General features: G+C 42.9%; 1 protein-coding gene across 4 annotated transcripts in view; it reads left to right on the forward strand.

Moving 5' to 3' along the window:
- Positions 1 to 20,744, forward strand: part of LOC126260206 (peroxisomal acyl-coenzyme A oxidase 3-like) — a 176,988-nt gene that overhangs the window by 55,837 nt on the left and 100,407 nt on the right. For all 4 annotated transcript variants that reach the window (XM_049957497.1, XM_049957496.1, XM_049957495.1 and 1 more), the window contains exon 8: positions 17,245 to 17,367. In XM_049957497.1, the coding sequence (XP_049813454.1) occupies positions 17,245 to 17,367 (123 nt within the window). The remainder of the gene's footprint in view (positions 1 to 17,244; positions 17,368 to 20,744) is intronic.

Below are 20,744 nucleotides of genomic sequence, written 5' to 3' on the forward strand. Positions count from 1 at the left end.
CAATACAGATAGCCATACCGTAGGTGCAACCGCAACGGAGGGGTATCTGTTGAGAGGCCAGACAAACGTGTGGTTCCTGAAGAGGGGCAGCAGCCTTTTCAGTAGTTGCAGGGGCAACAGTCTGGATGATTGACTGATCTGACCTTGTAACACTAACCAAAATGGCCTTGCTGTTCTGGTACTGCAAACGGCTGAAAGCAAGGGGAAACTACAGCCGTAATTTTTCCCGAGGGCATGCAGCTTTACTCTATGATTAAATGATGATGGCGTCCTCTTGGGTAAAATATTCCGGAGGTAAAATAGTCCCCCATTTGGATCTCCGTGCGGGGACTACTCAAGAGGACGTCGTTATCAGGAGAAAGAATACTGGCGTTCTACGGATCGGTGCGTGGAATGTCAGATCCCTTAATCAGGCAGGTAGGTTAGAAAATTTAAAAAGGAAATGGATAGGTTAAAGTTAGATATAGTGGGAATTAGTGAAGTTCGGTGGCAGGAGGAACAAGACTTTTGGTCAGGTGAATACAGGGTTATAAATACAAAATCAAATAGGGGTAATGCAGGAGTAGGTTTAATAATGAATAAAAAAATAGGAGTACGGGTAAGCTACTACAAACAGCATAGTGAACACATTATTGTGGCCAAGATAGACATGAAGCCCACGTTTGCTACGGTAGTACAAGTTCATATGCCAACTAGCTCTACAGATGAAGAAATTGATGGAATGTATGATGAGATAAAAGAAATTATTCAGGTAGTGAAGGGAGATGAAAAATAATAGTCATGGGTGACTGGAATTCGGTAGTAGGAAAAGGGAGAGAAGGAAACATAGTAGGTGAATGTGGATTGGGGCTAAGAAATGAAAGAGGAAGCCGCCTGGTAGAATTTTGCGCAGAGCATAACTTAATCATAGCTAACACTTGGTTCAAGAATCATGAAAGAAGGTTGTATTCATGGAAGAACCCTGGAGATACTGAAAGGTATCAGATAGATTATATAATGGTAAGACAGAGATTTAGGAACCAGGTTTTAAATTGTAAGACATTTCCAGGGGCAGATGTGGAGTCTGGCCACAATATATTGGTTATGAACTGTAGATTAAACCTGAAGAAACTGCAAAAAGGTGGGAATTTAAGGAGATGGGACCTGGATAAACTGAAAGTACCAGAGGTTGTGCAGAGTTTCAGGGAGAGCATAAGGGAACAATTGACAGGAATGGGGGAAAGAAATACAGTAGAAGAAGAATGGGTAGCTTTGAGGGATGGAATAGTGAAGGCAACAGAGGATCAAATAGGTAGAAATACGAGGGCTAGTAGAAACCCTTGTGTAACAGAAGAAATATTGAATTTAATTGGTGAAAGGATAAAATATAAAAATGCAGTAAATGAAGTAGGCAAAAAGGAATACAAACATCTCAAAAATGATATTGACAGGAAGTGCAAAATGGCTAAGCAGGGATGGCTAGAGGACAAATGTAAGGATGTTGAGGCTTATCTCACTAGGGGTAAGATAGATACTGCCTACAGGAAAATTAAAGAGACCTTTGGAGAAAGGAGAACCACTTGCATGAATATCAAGAGCTTTGATGGAAACCCAGTTCTAAGCAAAGAAGGGAAATCAGAAAGGTGGAAGGAGCGTATAGAGGGTTTATACAAGGGCGATGTACTTGAGGACAATATTATGGAAATGGAAGAGGATGTAGATGAAGATGAAATGGGAGATATGATGCTGTGTGAAGAGTTTGATGGAGCACTGAAAGACCTGAGTCGAAACAAGGCCCCCAGAGTAAACAAAATTCCATTAGAACTACTGACAGCCTTGGGAGAGCCAGTCCTGACAAAACTCTACCATCTGGTGAGCAAGATGTATGAGACAGGCGAAATACCCTCAGACTTCAAGAAGAATATAATAATTCCAATCCCAAAGAAAGCAGGTGTTGACAGACGTGAAAATTACCGAACTATCAGTTTAATAAGTCACAGCTGCAAAATACTAACGCTAATTCTGTACAGACGAATGGAAAAACTGGTAGAAGCTGACCTCGGGGAAGATCTGTTTGGATTCCGCAGAAATGTTGAAACATGTGAGGCAATACTGACTCTACGACTTATCTTAGAAGAAAGATTAAGGAAAATCAGACCTAATGTTTCTAACATTTGTAGACTTAGAGAAAGCTTTTGACAATATTGACTGGAATACTCTCTTTCAAATTCTGAAGGTGGCAGGGGTAAAATACAGGGAGCGAAAGGCTATTTACAATTTGTACAGAAAGCAGATGGCAGTTATAAGAGTCGAGGGGTATGAAAGGGAAGCAGTGGTTGGGAAGGGAGTGAGACAGGGTTGTAGCATCCCCGATGCTATTCAATCTTTATATTGAGCAAGCAAAAAAGGAAACAAATGAAAAGTTTGAAGTAGGTATTAAAATCCATGGAGAAGAAATAAAAACTTTGAGGTTTGCCGATGACATTGTAATTCTGTCAGAGACAGCAAAGGACTTGGAAGAGCAGTTGAACGGAATGGACAGTGTCTTGAAAGGAGGGTATAAGATGAACATCAACAAAAGCGAAATACGGATAATGGAATGTAGTCGAATTAAGTTGGGTGATGCTGAGGGAATTACATTAGGAAATGAGACACTTAAAGTAGTAAAGGAGTTTTGCTATTTGGGGAGCAAAATAACTGATGATGGTTGAAGTAGAGAGGATATAAAATGTAGAATGGCAATGGCAATGAAAGCGTTTCTGAAGAAGAAAAATTTGTTAACATCGAGTATAGATTTAAATGTCAGGAAGTCGTTTCTGAAAGTATTTGTATGGAGTGTAGCCATGTATGGAAGTGAAACGTGGACGATAAATAGTTTAGACAAGAATAGAATAGAAGATTTCAAAATGTGGTGTTACAGAAGAATGCTGAAGATTAGATGGGTAGATCACATAACCAATGAGGAGGTATTGAATAGAATTGGGGAGAAGAGGAGCTTGTGGCACAACTTGACTAGAAGAAGGGATCGGTTGGTAGGACATGTTCTGAGACATCGAGGTATCACCAATTTAGTATCGGAGGGCAGCGTGGAGGGTAAAAATCGTAGAGGGAGACCAAGAGATGAATACACTAAGCAGATTCAAAAGGATGTAGGCTGCAGTAAGTACTGGGAGATGAAGAAGCTTGCACAGGATAGAGTAGCATGGAGAGCTACATCAAACCAGTCTCAGGACTGAAGACCACAACAACATGTGCATTTCTGTACTTACATTTTTCATCCTGTTGCACATAACCTCTACCTACAAAACAGTTCTTCACAAATACACAATAATTTTTCTTCATTGCTAGTTTGCAGATGACATGCTGTAAAAAAAAAAAAAAAAAAAAAAAAAAAAGAGAGAGAGAGAGAGAGAGAGAGAGAGAGAGAGAGAGAGAGAGAGTAAAAAGGGCAGAAAAACCGATGATGTATAATAATGCAGTTCATTTAGCGATGTAATTTTAAGGTGAGTGTCTAAACAAAACAAAGGAAAATGTACATATTACAATTCTTCGCCACAATAGCGAAATTATTATAAATTTGATATTGTACTTTACAGAAATAAAAATTTGACCCACAGAAGAGGGCACTTAGGTGTCGAAACATGTCTGGGTAAATATAAAAATAATCCATAAATTAATTGTGTTTGCACAAGGCTGCTTTTCAAAACAACTAAATTTTTAAATTGCAAACACAGAAAAACATCAAGAGGAGCTTCAAACCTTAGTAAATTAGGCCATCGATAGTATTTACATAGCTATCCAGCAGAGATAGCGTACTTTACATATGACCAGAATCTATTTGGATTTTCTGCCAGGTTTTGAGACAAAGTTTCATTGTGGAAACCACTATAAGCATCTCATATTGTAGTCCATGCTAAGTCTTGAGTTTCTGTAAAAGATTACCAATTGTGGGAATTTTGCATTTCTTTAAGTTTGGCATGCTTTTTTTTGTTGTTTCTGCAACAGTGTTCTAACCTGTTTTGTAAACCATGTGGGATCAGCTCCATCTTTTGTTAATGTATTTGATATAAATCTCCCAATTGCTGTCAATTTCTTTGAGTTTAATCCACATCTGGTGTAACTTACATTGTTAAATTGGATGGTGCAGAGATTGTCTCCCAAGAAGGTGTCAAAGAAATTTTATCTGCTTTTTTGAGTAGATATATTTTTCATTTATTTGTTGTGTATTTGGGAGTTACGGTATTCAGTCTTGCTACGACAACCCTATGTTCACTAATCGCAGTATCCATTTTGTTTGCTCGTTAATAGCTCAGGATCACTTGTTGATAGCTGTCAAGTGTGTTTTCACTACCATTTAATATTCGAGTGGGCTTATGAACTAATTGGTCAATATAATTTTCAGAGAAGCATTTAGCATAACCTTAGATGATGTTTTATGCATACCTCTAGATTTAAGCATGTATTTTCACCAACGTATCAAGATTAAATTGAAGTCACCAACAACTATAATTATTTGAGTTGGGTGCATGTTTGGAATTTAACTCGTATCTTCTTTGAACCTTTCAGAAATTGTATCATCTGAGTTGGGAGGTCGGGAGAAGGATTCAATTATTATTTTATTCTGGTTGCCATGAATGACCTGTACCCATACTAACTCATAGAAACTGTCTACTTCAATTTCACTACAAGAAAACTTGCTAAGAAGAACGGTAAACGTACACTGAAAAATCAAATCTCTGTTAGCAGATGAGCCAGACCTCCACTCAGCAAACACAAAAGTGGTTGGCTGGCTGCAGTGAAGTGGGAAAGCTATAATGCATGCAGCACATCAGTGAAAGGTGTCTGTGTGATGCTGCCTGGACAGCAGCCATGGTAGAACTGATACTGTGGCAACAGTCATAGATCAGCCCTGACTGAGCAGAAGGCTGTTTACTGACAATTACAGAAAACAGGAAGCCGTTTAGTGCTCCCTAGTACACTGAAACATATCAATAAAAATACAGTGAATGCCCACTTTTACACTTTTCAAGGGACATATCATCTGGTGTAAAATGTGGGAAATAATGTTTTAAGCTGTAAAAGTTACTTATAGGATACAACCTTGCATTTTGCACTTTCTGTATGATATATGTACATAACAGACATCAAAAGACTTGTCAGGGACTTATTTACTATATAATAAAGGTTTATTATCTAATAAAAACCACTGATGAGACTGTAACTGATAACTGTCTGGAAGTAGGAATGTTTGACTCAATTTTATACGTCATATTCGATGTTTTTGAAATTCTGCAGCTGTCATTATTTATTTAAATAATGAAACACTGAAGTGGTTATGCATTTTTTTCATGCGTAGCAGGAAGCGGTTCGAGAATTTTTTCTCATTGTGAAGCGGAAATATGTACATAAGCATTTTGTGTGGTGCTTGAATATTCTGCTTCTGCTGCACTGTAGTCGTCTTTTTGAGGTTATCAGGTACTATGTTTCCTCAGTTATGTGGAAAACCACACACATGCAAACTATCACTCACATTGTTTGTGTAACATCACAAAAAATACATAAGTAAATACTGCAATTGACAACGAGAATAAATTCTTTACACATTCTGCTCAGCATGAAAAATGTACGTAACTGGCGCTATGTTTAAACCCAAAACATTTGAGCAACGCAAAGTGAATGATGGTGTCAACTAGCGCTACAAGTGGTCAAATGCCGAAACATGCTAATGGTTCAACAAAGGTGTCACAATGTTTACAACTATCACGAAACTGCATTTGTGCACTAGAGACAGTTTGGAAATGCTTGTGACTGGTAATGATATCTTTATTTGAACAAACGTAGGTACTCCCACTAGCCATCGTGCCAAGTAGAGCTTGGCAGTGGCGAGAGATATGGCACAAATTGTTCCAACTGTTACATGTTTACTGGTTCAAATCCACTGAGTAGAATGCCCTGGTGTTAAGAAACCTCATAATGTTTGTAAACACTACTGGCTGGCCAACATTATGCCAGCATAATTTTTTTTCTCTATGAACTTTTTTTTGTTAATGCATAAATCACGGGAAAATTATACATATGTTGACGCAAGATCATGTGCAAATTGACATTGTGGACGTAGCAAATTTGATGGGAACAATAAAAAATGTCATAACCAGGGGGAAAATGACCATGGACTTCTTAGTACCTCATATGCAGCACAGTAGCCAGTCTGTTGTGGTGGGGCCGCCATGTACCCTGTTGGTTATCACCTCCTGACAACACAGGGATGACTCTGCTGATGCCTGTGCTGTAACTCCACACGTATGCCATGGAGTAGATGCCCATCTCCCTGGGACATCGGGTCTCCTGGAAATGGCCATCCTGCCAGGTAGGCCTTGCTGATTCGTAGTGGCGCCCACGGGGAGGGCCCCTGGTCGGAGTGGGTGGTATCGGGGCGGATGACACGCCATGAAGCATAGCACGTCATCTCTTGCTGGTGGTCCGCTGCCAGCAGTCTCTAAGCGGGCAAAGTCTTAACTTCAATGTTAAGAAATATGACCACAAATCGTTCCCCTCCCTGGCCACACCGTGGGAGGAACGCCAGGCTAAGGATGGCAGTGGAGCTTATTCGCCGTGGTACCTCATATGTACGAGAGTTGATGGGGTATCTTTCATGTCCATGATGCCTCAGTTTTTTGTGGAACTTTTGGAGGACAAGTTTGGAGAGGTGGAGGGCTTGTCCAAAATGCGTTCTGGGTCAGTCTTGATAAAAACAGCATCCTCTGCCCAGTCATGGGCATTACTTGCTTGTGACAAGTTGGGGGATGTTTCTGTTACCATCATGCCCCATAAGGACTTAAATATGGTCCAGTTATTATATTCCACTGGGACCTTCTTTTGGAGTCTGATGACGAGCTGCGCACTAATTTTGAGTGGCGAGATGTTCATTTCGTCCAGCGAGACCATCGGGGTCCAAGGGATAATCAGGTTGCCACCGATGCCTTCATCTTGGCCCTTGCAGGCGACACTCTGCCCGAGAAGGTCAAGGTGATGGTCTACCGCTGTGATGTCAAGCCATATATCCCTCCCCCGATGTGGTGCTTTAAGTGCTGGAAGTTCGGCCATATGTCTTCCCGCTGAACTTCCAGCATCACATGTCAAGATTGTGGACGTCCATCACATCCCAATACTCCATGTGCCCCACCTCCCATCTGTGTCAACTGCAGAGAGCATCATTCACCTTGCTCAGCAGACTACAGGATTTTACAGAAAGAGAGGAAAATCAAGGAATATAAGGCCCTGGACTGACTGACCTACACTGAGTCTAAGAGGAAATTTGAGTGCCTACATCCTGTGACTATGACCACATCTTACGCCACCGCTATGAGAACAGTTGTCACTCCATCAGTTCATCGCATTCCTGTCGCCTCCCAGAAGCAGAAGACTACACCTGCCCCCTTGATGGTAGGGGGCACTTCCCTCCCTGTTGACCCTGCTGCACCACCTACTTGTGAAGCAACACCTCCCCAACCATTGGGGGTATCAGTCCCCACTTCTGAGCCAGAGAAGCATAAGTCTCCTTTGGCTCCTCTCACTAGGAAGGGGTCCCTCGGGTCACTCCCTTCCCAGGTTTCTGCTAGTGGGAAAGACAGCACCCGTCTGTGGCTGAAGAGCCCAAAAGCAGCTGGTCATAGGCTTCACGCTCATCCTCAGTCCCAGAGACTGAATCAGTGAAGTCCTCCGAGCCAGGGAAACCCAAGGAGCAGTGAGATAAATCCAAAAAGAAGGTCTCCAAGACCAAGGGAATTGCGGTGGTACCCACACCACCGCTACCTACAAGCTCAGCGTCTGCGGATGAGGTGGATATTCTGGCGTCCACTAAGGACCTAGATCTTGCCGTACCCTCAGACACTTTGTATATAGACTGCTCAGGCATAAAGTTGGTGGCACCAGGTGACCCTGAGGCGTAAACTGCCTCATTGAATGTTCCATGCCTTCCCAGTCTCACGATGACGTCATCCTCAGTGGAATTGCTGCAGTTTTCTCCACCACCTGGCTGAGCTGTGGCAACTGTTAAGCTTTACACCTGCTTTCTGCATTGCCCTCCAGGAAACCTGCTTCCCAGCAATGCAGACCCCTGCCCTCCGCAGCTATAAGGGATACCACAGGAACCGTAGTGACTATAATCGAGTGTCAGGTGGAGTTTGCATTTCTGTCCTAAACTCAGTCAGTAGTGAAACTGTGCCACTTCAAACCCCTCTTGAAGCTGTGGCTGTCAGAATAAGGATGACACAGGAAATAACTGTCTGCAGTGTATATCTTCCTCCAGATGGTGCAGTATCCCTCAATGTATTAACTGCATTGATTAATCGATTCCCTAAACCTTTCCTACTTTTGGGATATTTTAATGCTCATAACCCCTTTTGGGGTGGCACCATGCTTATTGGCTGAGGCAGAGCTGTTGAAACTTTACTGTCTCAGTTCAACTTCTGCCTGTTAAATGCTGGGGCTGCCACACATTTCAGTGTGGCTCATGGTAGTTACTCGGCCATCGATTTATCAATTTGCTGCCTAGGACTTCTCCCATCTAGCCACTGGAGGGCAAATGATGACCTGTGTTGTAGTGACCACTTTCCCATCTTCCTGTCACTGTCCTGGCGTCAGGCTCATGGACGCCTGCCCAGATAGGCTTTAAACAAGGCGGTCTGGGAAACTTTCACCTCTGCTAGTACTGTTGAATCTCCCCCACACAATAACATTGATGTGATGGTTGAGCAGGTGACTACAATAATCGTTTCTGTGGCAGAAAACACGATCACTCGCTCTTTAGGATGCCGTGACAAATGACCGTCCCTTGGTAGTCGCTGAAGCAATTAAGGAGCATTGGTGAGCTCTACAGCGGTATAAGCAGCACCGTTACCTGGAGCACCTCATAGCCTTTAAACGGCTCCGTGGCTGCGTTCGCCAACTTATCAAATGATGGAAGCAGGAGTTTTGGGAGAGATGTCTCAACCATTGGGTGTCATACGTCACCTTCCCAAGTCTGGGCAGATATTGAATGTGTTTTTGGGTACCAGATTCCAACGGGTGTTCCTGGTGTTAACATAAATGGTGTGTTATCTACCGACGCAAACGCGATTGCCGAGCACTTTGCCGAGCACTATGCTCGAGCTTCTGCGAAAGGCTGGGAAGTAATTCTCCAACACACTCTTAAACGGCAGCTGGAAGGGAAGGTCCTTTCATTCACTACACGCCACAGTGAATCGTATAACGCCCTGATTACAGAGTGGGAGCTCCTCAGTGCCCTTGCACATTGCCCCACCACAGTTCCTGGGCCAGATCGGATTCACTGTCAGATGATTAAACATCTCTCATCTGACTACAAGCGACATCTCCTCATCATCTTCAACTAGATCTGGTGCGATGACGTCTTTCCATTGCAATGGCGACAGAGCACCATCATTCTGGTGCTCAAACCTGGTAAAAACCCACTTGATGTGGATAGCTATCAGCCCATCAGCCTCACCAACGTTCTTTGTAAACTGCTGGAATGTATGGTGTGTCAGCAGTTGGGTTGGACCCTGGAGTCACATAGCCTACTGGCAGGGCAGTTTCCGCCAGGCTCGTTCTACCACTGATAATCTTGTGTCCCTCGAGTCTGCCATCCAAACAGCCTTTTCCAGATGCCAACATCTGGTTGCTGTCTTTTTTAATTTACAAAAAGCATATGACACCACCTGGCGACATCATATCCTTGCCACATTATACAAGTGGGGTCTCAGAGGCCTGCTCCCGATTTTTATCCTAAATTTCCTGTCGTTTTGTACTTTCCGTGCCCAAGTTGATGCCTCCCGTAGTTCCCCCCATATCCAGGAGAATGGGCTCTGTATTGAGTGTCTCTCTATTTTTAGTGGCCATTACTGGTCTAGCAGCAGCTGTCGGGCTGTCCATCTCACCTTATCTGTATGCAGACAACTTCTGCATTTTGTACTGGTGGTGCTGAGCAGTGTCTACAGGGAGCGATCCACAAGGTGCAGTCATGGGCTCTAGCCCACGGTTTCCAGTTTTTGGCTGCAAAGTCACGTGTTATGCACTTCTGTCGGCATCATACCGTTCATCCAGAACCAGAACTTAATGATGAACCACTCACTGTAGTGGAGACATATCGACTCTTAGGACTGGTTTTCGATGGCCAATTGACTTGGCTTCCTCAACTTCATCAGCTTAAGTGGAAGTGCTGGCAGCACCTCAATGCCCTCTGCTGCCTGAGCAACACCAACTGGGGTGCAGATCGCTCTACGGTGCTGCAGCTCTACAGAGACCTTGTTCAATCCCGTCTTGACTATGAGAGTCTGGTTTATGGTTTGGCAGTGCCCTCAGCATTTTGTTAACATAGTGCACCACTATGGCGTTCGCCTAGCAACAGGAGCTTTTAGGACAAATCCGGTGACCAGTGTCCTTGTGGTGGCTGGAGTCCCTCCATTGCAGGTTAGGTGTGCACAACTGCTGGCCAGTTACGTTGCACATGTTTGTAGTTCTCCTGTGTGTCCGAATCACCGTCTCCTTTTCCCACCCATGGCAGTTCATCTCCCGCATCAGCAGCCCAGGTCAGGGCTTCTGATTGTGGTTTATGTCCGATCCCTTCTTTCAAAACTGGGTTCTTGCCTTTACCACCTATACTTGAGGTCCATTCATGTACACCTCCATGGTGTACACCTAGGCCGTGGCTTCACATGGACCTTTCACGTGGCCCTATGGACTCACTTAACCCTGTGGCTCTCTGCTTCTACTTCCTCTCGATTCTTGACATGTACCAAGGCCACAAACTGGTTTACACTGATAACTCGATGGCTGATGCTCATGTCGGCTTCACGTATGTCCATGGAGGACACACTGAACAGAATTCCTTGCCCAATGGCTGCAGTGTTTTCACTGCCAAGCTGGTGGCTATATCTCGTGCTCTTGGGCGCATCCGTTCATGTTCTGGGGAGTCGTTTCTTGTGTGTACTGACTCCTTAAACAGCCTACAAGCTATCGACCTGTGCTACCCTCATCATCCTTTGGTAGCGACCAACCAGGAATCCATTTATGCCGTGGAACAGTCCAGTTGTTCAGTGGTGTTTGTCTGGACCCCAGGTTATGTCGGAATTCCAGCAAAGAACCTGCTGACAGGCTGGCCAAACAGGCTACACAGAAAGCACTTGTGGAGATTGACTTCTCTGCAACTGACCTGCATTCAGTACTATGCCGCAAGGTTTTGTGGCTTTTGGAGACAAAATGGCATAAGCTCACCACTCACAACAAACTGCGTGCTATTAAGGAGACTATGAATGTGTGGCAGTCCTCCATGCAGGCCTCTCTCAGGGACTCTGTGGTTCTCTACCGGCTCTGCATTGGCCGCACTTGGGTGACACATGGGTACCTCCTGTGCTGTGATGACCCACCTCAGTGTCAGTGCAGTGCCCGGCTGACAATGAGCCGTATCTTGGTGATCTGTCCTTCTTTGGCTGCCCTACAGCAGACTCTTCACTTACCGGCCTCATTGCCATTAATTTTAGCTGACAATGTCTCATTGGCTAATTTAGTTTTATGTTTTATACGTGACGGTGGGTTTTATCATTCTATATAAGTTTTAGTGCATGTCCTTTGCCCCTTTGCGTTCTCCACTCTAATGATTTTAAGGTGGATGTTTTAATGTGTCGCAGAGTGGGTGGCTTTTCCTTTTTATCCTCATGGTCAGCCAGCCACGGTCATCTGCTCTTTTGTTTTTACCCCTTTTACCTTTTTCTTGCTTCTCTCTGTGATTTTCTTTTTCTGCTTTGGCTATAGTAGTGTTGGTTGTCCTTCTGTTGTTCTTGTGGTTCTTCCTTTCTCCTGTTATTGTGCGGTATGTCTCCTTTCTGTTCTTCTTTCCCCTGTGTAATTATTTTACTGGGAACAAGAGACAAGTGACCTCACAGTTTGGTCCCTTCCCCCCCTCTTTTAAACCAACTAACCACCACCTGTACCAACCCTGTAACTAGGGAAACATATGCTGTCAAAGGGAGAACCATCTGAGAAGAGATAAGGAAAGGATAAGTATTTTATTTCAAATTCTATAATAATGCGTCACATCACCAACAACTTTAATCTTGCGGCAATTAGGAGCTCCTTTAAGCCATATGGACACAGACTCTGACTCATTTATTTGATGATGATTCCGTGTCCTGAAAACCAACGGCAGTGTAGGCATATAGTAAGATGTACCAATGTCTCTGTTATAGGTCTCACAAATCTGAAATGTCCAATACACAATAACCTCTCAACTGTTAAAAGTCTCAAGGCCAGCTACAGTGTCTACTTTAATACCATGTAATACAGCCACTGTAACCCAACCGTTACCATGTCGATTAGCGTCTGCATTCGTAAGCGTGAAATTCAATATGCGTCCGCAAAAGACTGAAGGGCCATGCAAAATCACTTGGGCACCTACTCCATTCCTTGTGCTAATAGCAATATTATAAATAGCTTTATATGCTATAATATATCTAAAAACAAAGATGATGAGACTTACCAAACAAAAGCGCTGGCGGATCGATAGACACACAAACAAACACAAACATACACACAAAATTCTAGCTTTCGCAACCAACGGTTGCTTCATCAGGAAAGAGGGAAGGAGAGGGAAAGACGAAAGGATGTGGGTTTTAAGGGAGAGGGTAAGGAGTCATTCCAATCCTGGGAGCGGAAAGACTTACCTTATGGGGAAAAAAGGACGGGTATACACTCGCGCACACACACACATATCCATCCGCACATACACAGACACAAGCAGACATTTGTAAAGGCAAAGAGATTGGGCAAAGATGTCAGTAGAGGCGGAAGTAAAGAGGCAAAGATGTTGTTGAAAGACAGGTGAGGTGTGAGCGGCGGCAACTTCAAATTAGCGGAGGTTGAGGCCTGGCGGATAACGAGAAGAGAGGATATACTGAAGGGCAAGTTCCCATCTCTGGAGTTCTGACAGGTTGGTGTTAGTGGGAAGTATCCAGATAACCCGGATGGTGTAACACTGTGCCAAGATGTGCTGGCCGTGCACCAAGGCATGTTTAGCCACAGGGTGATCCTCATTACCAACAAACACTGTCTGCCTGTGTCCATTCATGCGAATGGACAGTTTGTTGCTGGTCATTCCCAAATAGAAAGCTTCACAGTGTAGGCAGGTCAGTTGGTAAATCACGTGGGTGCTTTCACACGTGGCTCTGCCTTTGATCGTGTACACCTTCCGGGTTACAGGAGTGGAGTAGGTGGTTGTGGGAGGGTGCATGGGACAGGTTTCACACCGGGGGCGGTTACAAGGGTAGGAGCCAAAGGGTAGGGAAGGTGGTTTGGGGATTTCATAGGGATGAACTAAGAGGTTATGAAGGTTAGGTGGATGGCGGAAAGACACTCTTGGTGGAGTGGGGAGGATTTCATGAAGGATGGATCTCATTTCAGGGCAGGATTTGAGGAAGTCGTATCCCTGCTGGAGAGCCACATTCAGAGTATGATCCAGTCCCGGAAAGTATCCTGTCACAAGTGGGGCACTTTTGTGGTTCTTCTGTGGGAGGTTCTGGGTTTGAGGGGATGAGGAAGTGGCTCTGGTTATTTGCTTCTGTACCAGGTCGGGAGGGTAGTTGCGGGATGCGAAAGCTGTTTTCAGGTTGTTGGTGTAATGGTTCAGGGATTCCGGACGGGAGCAGATTCGTTTGCCACGAAGACCTAGGCTGTAGGGAAGGGACCGGTTGATGTGGAATGGGTGGCAGCTGTCATAATGGAGGTACTGTTGCTTGTTGGTGGGTTTGATGTGGACGGACGTGTGAAGCTGGCCATTGGACAGGTGGAGGTCAACGTCAAGGAAAGTGGCATGGGATTTGGAGTAGGACCAGGTGAATCTGATGGAACCAAAGGAGTTGAGGTTGGAAAGGAAATTCTGGAGTTCTTCTTCACTGTGAGTCCAGATCATCAAGATGTCATCAATAAATCTGTACCAAACTTTGGGTTGGCAGGCCTGGGTATCCAAGAAGGCTTCCTCTAAGCGACCCATGAATAGGTTGGCGTACGAGGGGGCCATCCTGGTACCCGTGGCTGTTCCCTTTAATTGTTTGTATGTCTGACCTTCAAAAGTGAAGAAGTTGTGGGTCAGGATGAAGCTGGCTAAGGTAATGAGGAAAGAGGTTTTAGCTAGTGTGGCAGGTGATCGGCGTGAAAGGAAGTGCTCCATCGCAGCGAGGCCCTGGACGTGCGGTATATTTGTGTATAAAGAAGTGGCATCAATGGTTACAAGGATGGTTTCCGGGGGTAACAGACTGGGTAAGGATTCCAGGTATTCGAGAAAGTGGTTGGTGTCTTTGATGAAGGATGGGACTGCATGTAATGGGTTGAAGGTGTTGATCTACGTAGGCAGAAATACGTTCTGTGGGGGCTTGGTAACCAGCTACAATGGGACGGCCGGGATGATTGGGTTTGTGAATTTTAGGAAGAAGGTAGAAGGTAGGGTTGCGGGGAGTCAGTGGGGTCAGGAGGTTGATGGCGTCAAGTGAAAGGATTTGTAGGGGGCCTAAGGGTCTGAGGATTCCTTGAAGCTCCGCCTGCACATCAGGAATGGGATTACCTTGGCAAACTTTGTATGTGGTGTTGTCTGAAAGCTGATGCAGTCCCTCAGCCACATACTTCCGACGATCAAGTACCACGGTCGTGGAACCCTTGTCCGCCGGAAGAATGACGATGGATTGGTCAGCCTTCAGATCACGGATACCCTGGACTTTAGCAGTGGTGATGGTGGGAGTAGGATTAAGGTTTCTTAAGAAGGATTGAGAGGCAAGGCTGGAAGTCAGAAATTCCTGGAAGGTTTGGAGAGGGTGATTTTGAGGAAGAGGAGGTGGGTCCCGCTGTGACGGAGGATGGAACTGTTCCAGGCAGAGTTCAATTTGGATAGTGTCTTGGGGAGTTGGATCATTAGGAGTAGGATTAGGATCATTTTTCTTCGTGGCAAAGTGATATTTCCAGCAGAGAGTACGAGTGTAGGACAGTAAATCTTTGACGAGGGCTGTTTGGTTGAATCTGGGAGTGGGGCTGAAGGTGAGGCCTTTGGATAGGACAGAGGTTTTGGATTGGGAGAGAGGTTTGGAGGAAAGGTTAACTACTGAATTAGGGTGTTGTGGTTCCAGATTGTGTTGATTGGAATTTTGAGGTTTTGGAGGGAGTGGAGCTGGAAGTGGGAGATTGAGTAGATGGGAGAGACTGGGTCTGTGTGCAATGAGAGGAGGTTGAGGTTTGCTGGAAAGGTTGTGAAGGGTGAGTGAGTTGCCTTTCTATAGGTGGGAAACCAGGAGATTGGATAGTTTTTTAAGGTGGAGGGTGGCATGCTGTTCTAATTTGTGGTTGGCCTGTAGGAGGATGCTCTGAACAGCCGGTGTGGATGTGGGAGAGGATAGATTGAGGACTTCTATTATATTTATATGCTGTAAGGCGAAAATGCTATAATAACGTGTCATCACTAGTCTGTGTTAATGCTGCTGTAAGTGCGGCTACTCGACGACTGAAGCTGTCTTAAGAGAAACGTCACTTATATAGCCCGTCCTTATCTAACCACAGCACGGCTTACGCAACCTACCAGAAGTGACTTTTAGCCCAGCAGAGCTCGAGTAATAACTAGGAGCCCTGCCTACCGGGCTCCTTCTTTAATGCTCTTCTTAAGTATTGCAGGTAAGCATACTACACTATTCTAGGGCACATATATAGCAAAGTATGTTGCAGTGGTAGCGAGACCCATAGAGATGCCCAGAGGTACATTATTATAAGAGAAGGTGTTCGCACCTTACAGTATATAATGCTGTTTATAATATTGCTATTAGTATGAAGAATGGAGTAGGTGCCCAAGTTATTTTGCATGGCCCTTCAGTCTTTTGCGGATGTGTATTGAATTTCATGCTTACAAACACAGACGCTAATTGACATGGTAATGGTTGGGTTACAGTGGCTGTGGTACTAAAGTAGACACTGTTGCTGGCCTTGAGACATTTAACAGTCGAGAGATTATTGCAATCAGACATTTCAGATTTGTGAGACCTATAACAGAGACATTGGTAAATCTTACTATACATCTACAATGCCATTGGTTCTGTGGATGAGGAATCATCATAAAATAAGTGTGTTACAGTCTGTGTCCGTATGACTTAAAGGAGCTGTGAAATGACACGTATCGTGTACTAGCTGTTATGTAAACACTGTTTGACCTTTTACATTGGTATGATTATAGTGAACATGGACAGAGGGTATATACTGGCAATGTGCAATATCCTGTTACAGACCATACTGTACAACATGACACTCATGATCTTGGTGCCTGTTTCGCCACACATGCCATCTGGATTCTTCCCTTGTTCCGTGCAGTCCTCGGCAATGATTCTCATCCCGTCCCTTAAGACTCCCACGACCTGAGGTTCTGGCAACTTTTCCAAACCCTCCAATTTCCAGTCCTTTTCCTTCATTCCTCTTCCTTCCCCTTCAACCCTTCTGGCAGAAGGAGGGAACACTGGTTCCTTTGTAAGTGGTCATATTTTATCCTGCTGCTGCTTAGTAAGTTGATTTTTTATCTATTCTACTATAGTGGAAGCGTGACCAGCAATTTTTCGAAACAGGTGTACTGTTTCCTGCATCTGCACTGATAGCACACCTTCAGCTACCACTGCAATTAGTTGATGAGTCAGGCTGTATTTTCCAGAAGGCTGATGAACATAAATAATACTATTTATAAACCTTGAAATAGGCAACTAACCTTTAATTTTAGGCCCATCCATTTGTTCCTTCCTTCTTTCCTTTGGGTGTTCTCAAAAAAGTTTCGAGAATGTTGCTTATAACAGTTTGTTGAATCAATTTTCTGACAAAAACCTTTTAAAGTTGCTCTGTCTGCCTTCTGTGAAGAATGGTCTACAAAGAAAGCAATATATTGCCTTACAAACTCAGTTCTGTAGAAGAGCTAAACAAGAACACTTAATCATGTTACTGAATTTTTATTTCACTTCTTGGTAGAAAAATTTCACAATTAAGGATGATAACCAAACACATTGTGTTTTCTTCCACTAAAATTTATTAACTATTGGCTTAATGTTTTGTCATGACCCAAAACATTAATTTAGAGAAAAAGAACCTGCTGAGTCTTTCTTATGGTACATCTTGTAATGTATATGAGGCATTTACAATCATTTATATAGGAGAAATGTGATGGCATTATAAATTGTTCCTACAATATTTGCTTTCTGTTAACAGCAATGGCAGCTGATTACATATTTGGCTGCAACATATGCACTGAAGATCTTCTCTGACTTTTTTTCGAATCTGATGGCTGATTTCCAAATAAAGACATTCCTTGGATCAAATAAGGAGGAACTGGTAAGAACAAGTTTGTTGTGCTTATTGGTGCATGTGGACATAAGGTGGGATATTGGTACAAATGATAAGAATAGCATAAAATACAGTATCATCTTTATTGGTACATGACATGTCATATGCAATCATTTGAGTGAAACACTGGTGACTCATCAATAATAGCAGTTGTACACCTATATTGGTAGTGTGTGCTCACACGTAACGATTTAAAGATGGCCGCGAAGACACCAGTGATGACACTCGCACTGGCAGACCATTGTCAGCAAAAACTGATGCAAACATTGAAAAAATCGGTAAACTTGTTCGACAAGATCGCCGTTTAACAATCAGAGCAGTGTCTGAGTTAACAGGAGTTGACAAGGAAAGTGTCGAACAAGTTTACCGATCTTTTCAATGTTTGCATCAGTTTTTGCTGACAATGGTCTGCCAGTGCGAGTGTCATCACTGGTGTCTTCGCGGCCATCTTTAAATCGTTTAAACCACTCAAACACTTGTGTTCGCGATAAACAATCATCGCCGTACACTTGTAACATTACAAACGTTTCATGTGTAGATTTTCCTAGTTTGAAACAAAATTTGATGTTAACACGCTGTTCTCTCTGTACACTCAACATTTTCCGACGCACAGACAAAACGTCAACTACTTAAAACAGACGCCACGGGCAGACTGAGTGCAGGAGGCAGATGAAACTCGAGCAGTAGGCGGAGCGAGAGTCACGTGACAGGCCACGTGACTTTCAGCCTTATTGCATTCGTTTTATTGTTTCACCAGTACTAGTCCGGTTTTTTTCTAGCCACACCTCGTATCTTTCCAATGTATAAAATTTCACACTGTAATAACATTTTCTTTGTCAGTATTTTTCATTTTTTGCTTCTGTGGCTTTTAGCATGTAGTCTTTGTCCTTGGACCATATTTTACTGCTAATCTCTATAGTCATGATATATGGGACATTTTCAAACAAGCTATTTATGACAAGACTACATGTAGTCTGAAATATGCCTCATTTCATAAGCATGTGTAAAAGAATTTACCTTGAAAATCTGTGGATTTTTAGCTCAAAGAGAAGTATTTTATGTACAAACATAAAAGAACCTGTTATTAAGTCAAGGCTCTTGAATAATGGTTTGCTTGATTGGATGTTGTTTGTACCCATCATAGCTCAGAATATTTCTTTTTTTCTGTAGTCTGTACACTTTGAGGAGGTTAGCTTTCTCAACACTCTGAAAAATTAGGTCGTATCTAACAACTGATAAAAAAATAAGCATGATACACTCTTCTTAACAGCTAAGTCAATTAAAATTATTTAGAAAGTATCTCATTGCATAAACAGAACTGTTTAATCACTTCACTACACAATCTACATTATCAGTCCATTTATAATTACCCCAAGAAAATAAAGTGTCAGCATTGAGCAGCTCTATTCCCTAATAATTTAATTATGACAGGCCAGGCCAAACAATGCTCCATGTTGATTATTCAGAATAATGTTATGAGTTTCTTTAGACTTTTCTAATTGATTACATGCTGTTATTTCAAGTATTTTAGAAAAATTGATAATATTTATACTAGGCAGAAATCTCATCCAGTCTGCCTCTTTTATGAATAGGTTAAACTTGTGCATATTTCACCCTGTCAGGGAAGCAACCCTCATCAGATATCTGATTTACTATATAGCAAAGTTGGGGCAGAATATTATGACTGCCAGCCTTTATAATTTTTTTGGAATTTCAGATTTTTGGAATTTTGTAATGCTAGCTATTTTATGACAAGGTACACGAGTAAATTTAAATTCCCCAGATGTATACTGCATTCTGTTGGGGTCTATATAAAGAGGAGAGAATTCATCAATTTTATTTGCAGTTTTAAAGTACCTGTCAAATTAATCACTGGTCTGGGTGGCATTAGTAACGGTTTTCCCATCAGTTTTTAATGTAGGATTAAAATGAGTAGTTTCCTCAGCACCTAGTTGAGTCTTGACAATCTGCTATACAGCCTTTGATTTGTTTGTGGCATTTGGGACAGATTTACTTGCTTAACAATTCCGCCAAACAGTCTTTTGTATTTGTTTACTTAAATGAGAAACTCTGCATCACAGTTGTTGTTTTGCCAAAGATATTGAGGTCTTTTGTTGTTCACGAGTCTGCTGCATCAATTTCTGTCTACTTAGAGAATAATATCTTCATACAGAAGCAAATTTGGTAGCAGAGGGGATTATGGGGAGCTAACAATATTGAGGAAGGACCAAAGCTGCAATAGGTAAGTTCAAATGACTGTTTAAGTGCAGTAGTTATGCACATATGAGCAAACTTGCAAGAGACAGACCAGTGTGGAGAGCTGCCTTGAACCATGCAGGCTTTCCAATAGAAAATGAATGAAGTGTTGTTGTGGCCCTCAACTATGTTCCCTCAGACTCAGAGTTTCAGTATTAAAGTTTTGGCTGGTTTTGTTTTCTAGGGGCCGGGATATGTAGTTGCCGCATTACAGGCCAAATACTGTGAGTCTACAGTATACGATAAGAATACACACATGAATCAAATGGTCGAAGATTTCTATCACTCGGCAATTGCGAATTATGAAAGTAACAAATAAATTTATAAATGAAAGTTTGCAATTAAATAAAATCTGCAGGTACTATCTTAACAACTTTAAATGATGAGTATGATAGCAGAAGTACTTTTGAGAATGCGGTATATTTCTGGAAAACACTTATTGGTGTCGATGGTCCAACAATCAAATAAAATGTAAGTTGAATAACGGGGAATAGATTCCTACTGCACATAATTAGTTATGAATAAGAACAAAGCTTGCAAGATATTCACTTCTAAGTGCACACTACATCTTCACTGTATAAGCCACAGAAACCTCACAAGTGTACAAGTCAGCACTACCAAATATTTCTATCTGCCGCGACCACGCCTAAACCACTCCACACTCTCAAAGTCCTTCTCGCGACTGTGCGTCCGTCGCGTCCAGCACTTCCCGTGTCCAGTGCCGTACTCTCCAGAACTTCCCCGTGTCCTCTCCAGAAACCATCCTCCTCCCCCGATTCCAAACAGTCTCACCATTAACGAGCGCAGTGATTGGCTAGAGCGCTCCCTCCATGTCTACACCCCGACGTACACTCACAAACATATTTAAACACATACAAAATCCTGGATTTACATTTAAAGACTTGAAATTAAATAAATATTCCTACAGCTGGACCATAAACATGTTCTAACAGATACATCAACAAATTAAATGAACATATATCAAAGGAATAGAACAAAAGGTAGGCCAGTAGCCTAATGTCTCTGTGCTTTCTAAAACACAGTAAATATTTAACCGATTTCTTCATGAATAGTATATATCAGATATAAACAAAGACATAGACAAATAA

The sequence above is a fragment of the Schistocerca nitens genome, chromosome 5 (assembly GCF_023898315.1).
Source record: "Schistocerca nitens isolate TAMUIC-IGC-003100 chromosome 5, iqSchNite1.1, whole genome shotgun sequence".
NCBI classification, from domain to species: domain Eukaryota; kingdom Metazoa; phylum Arthropoda; class Insecta; order Orthoptera; family Acrididae; genus Schistocerca; species Schistocerca nitens.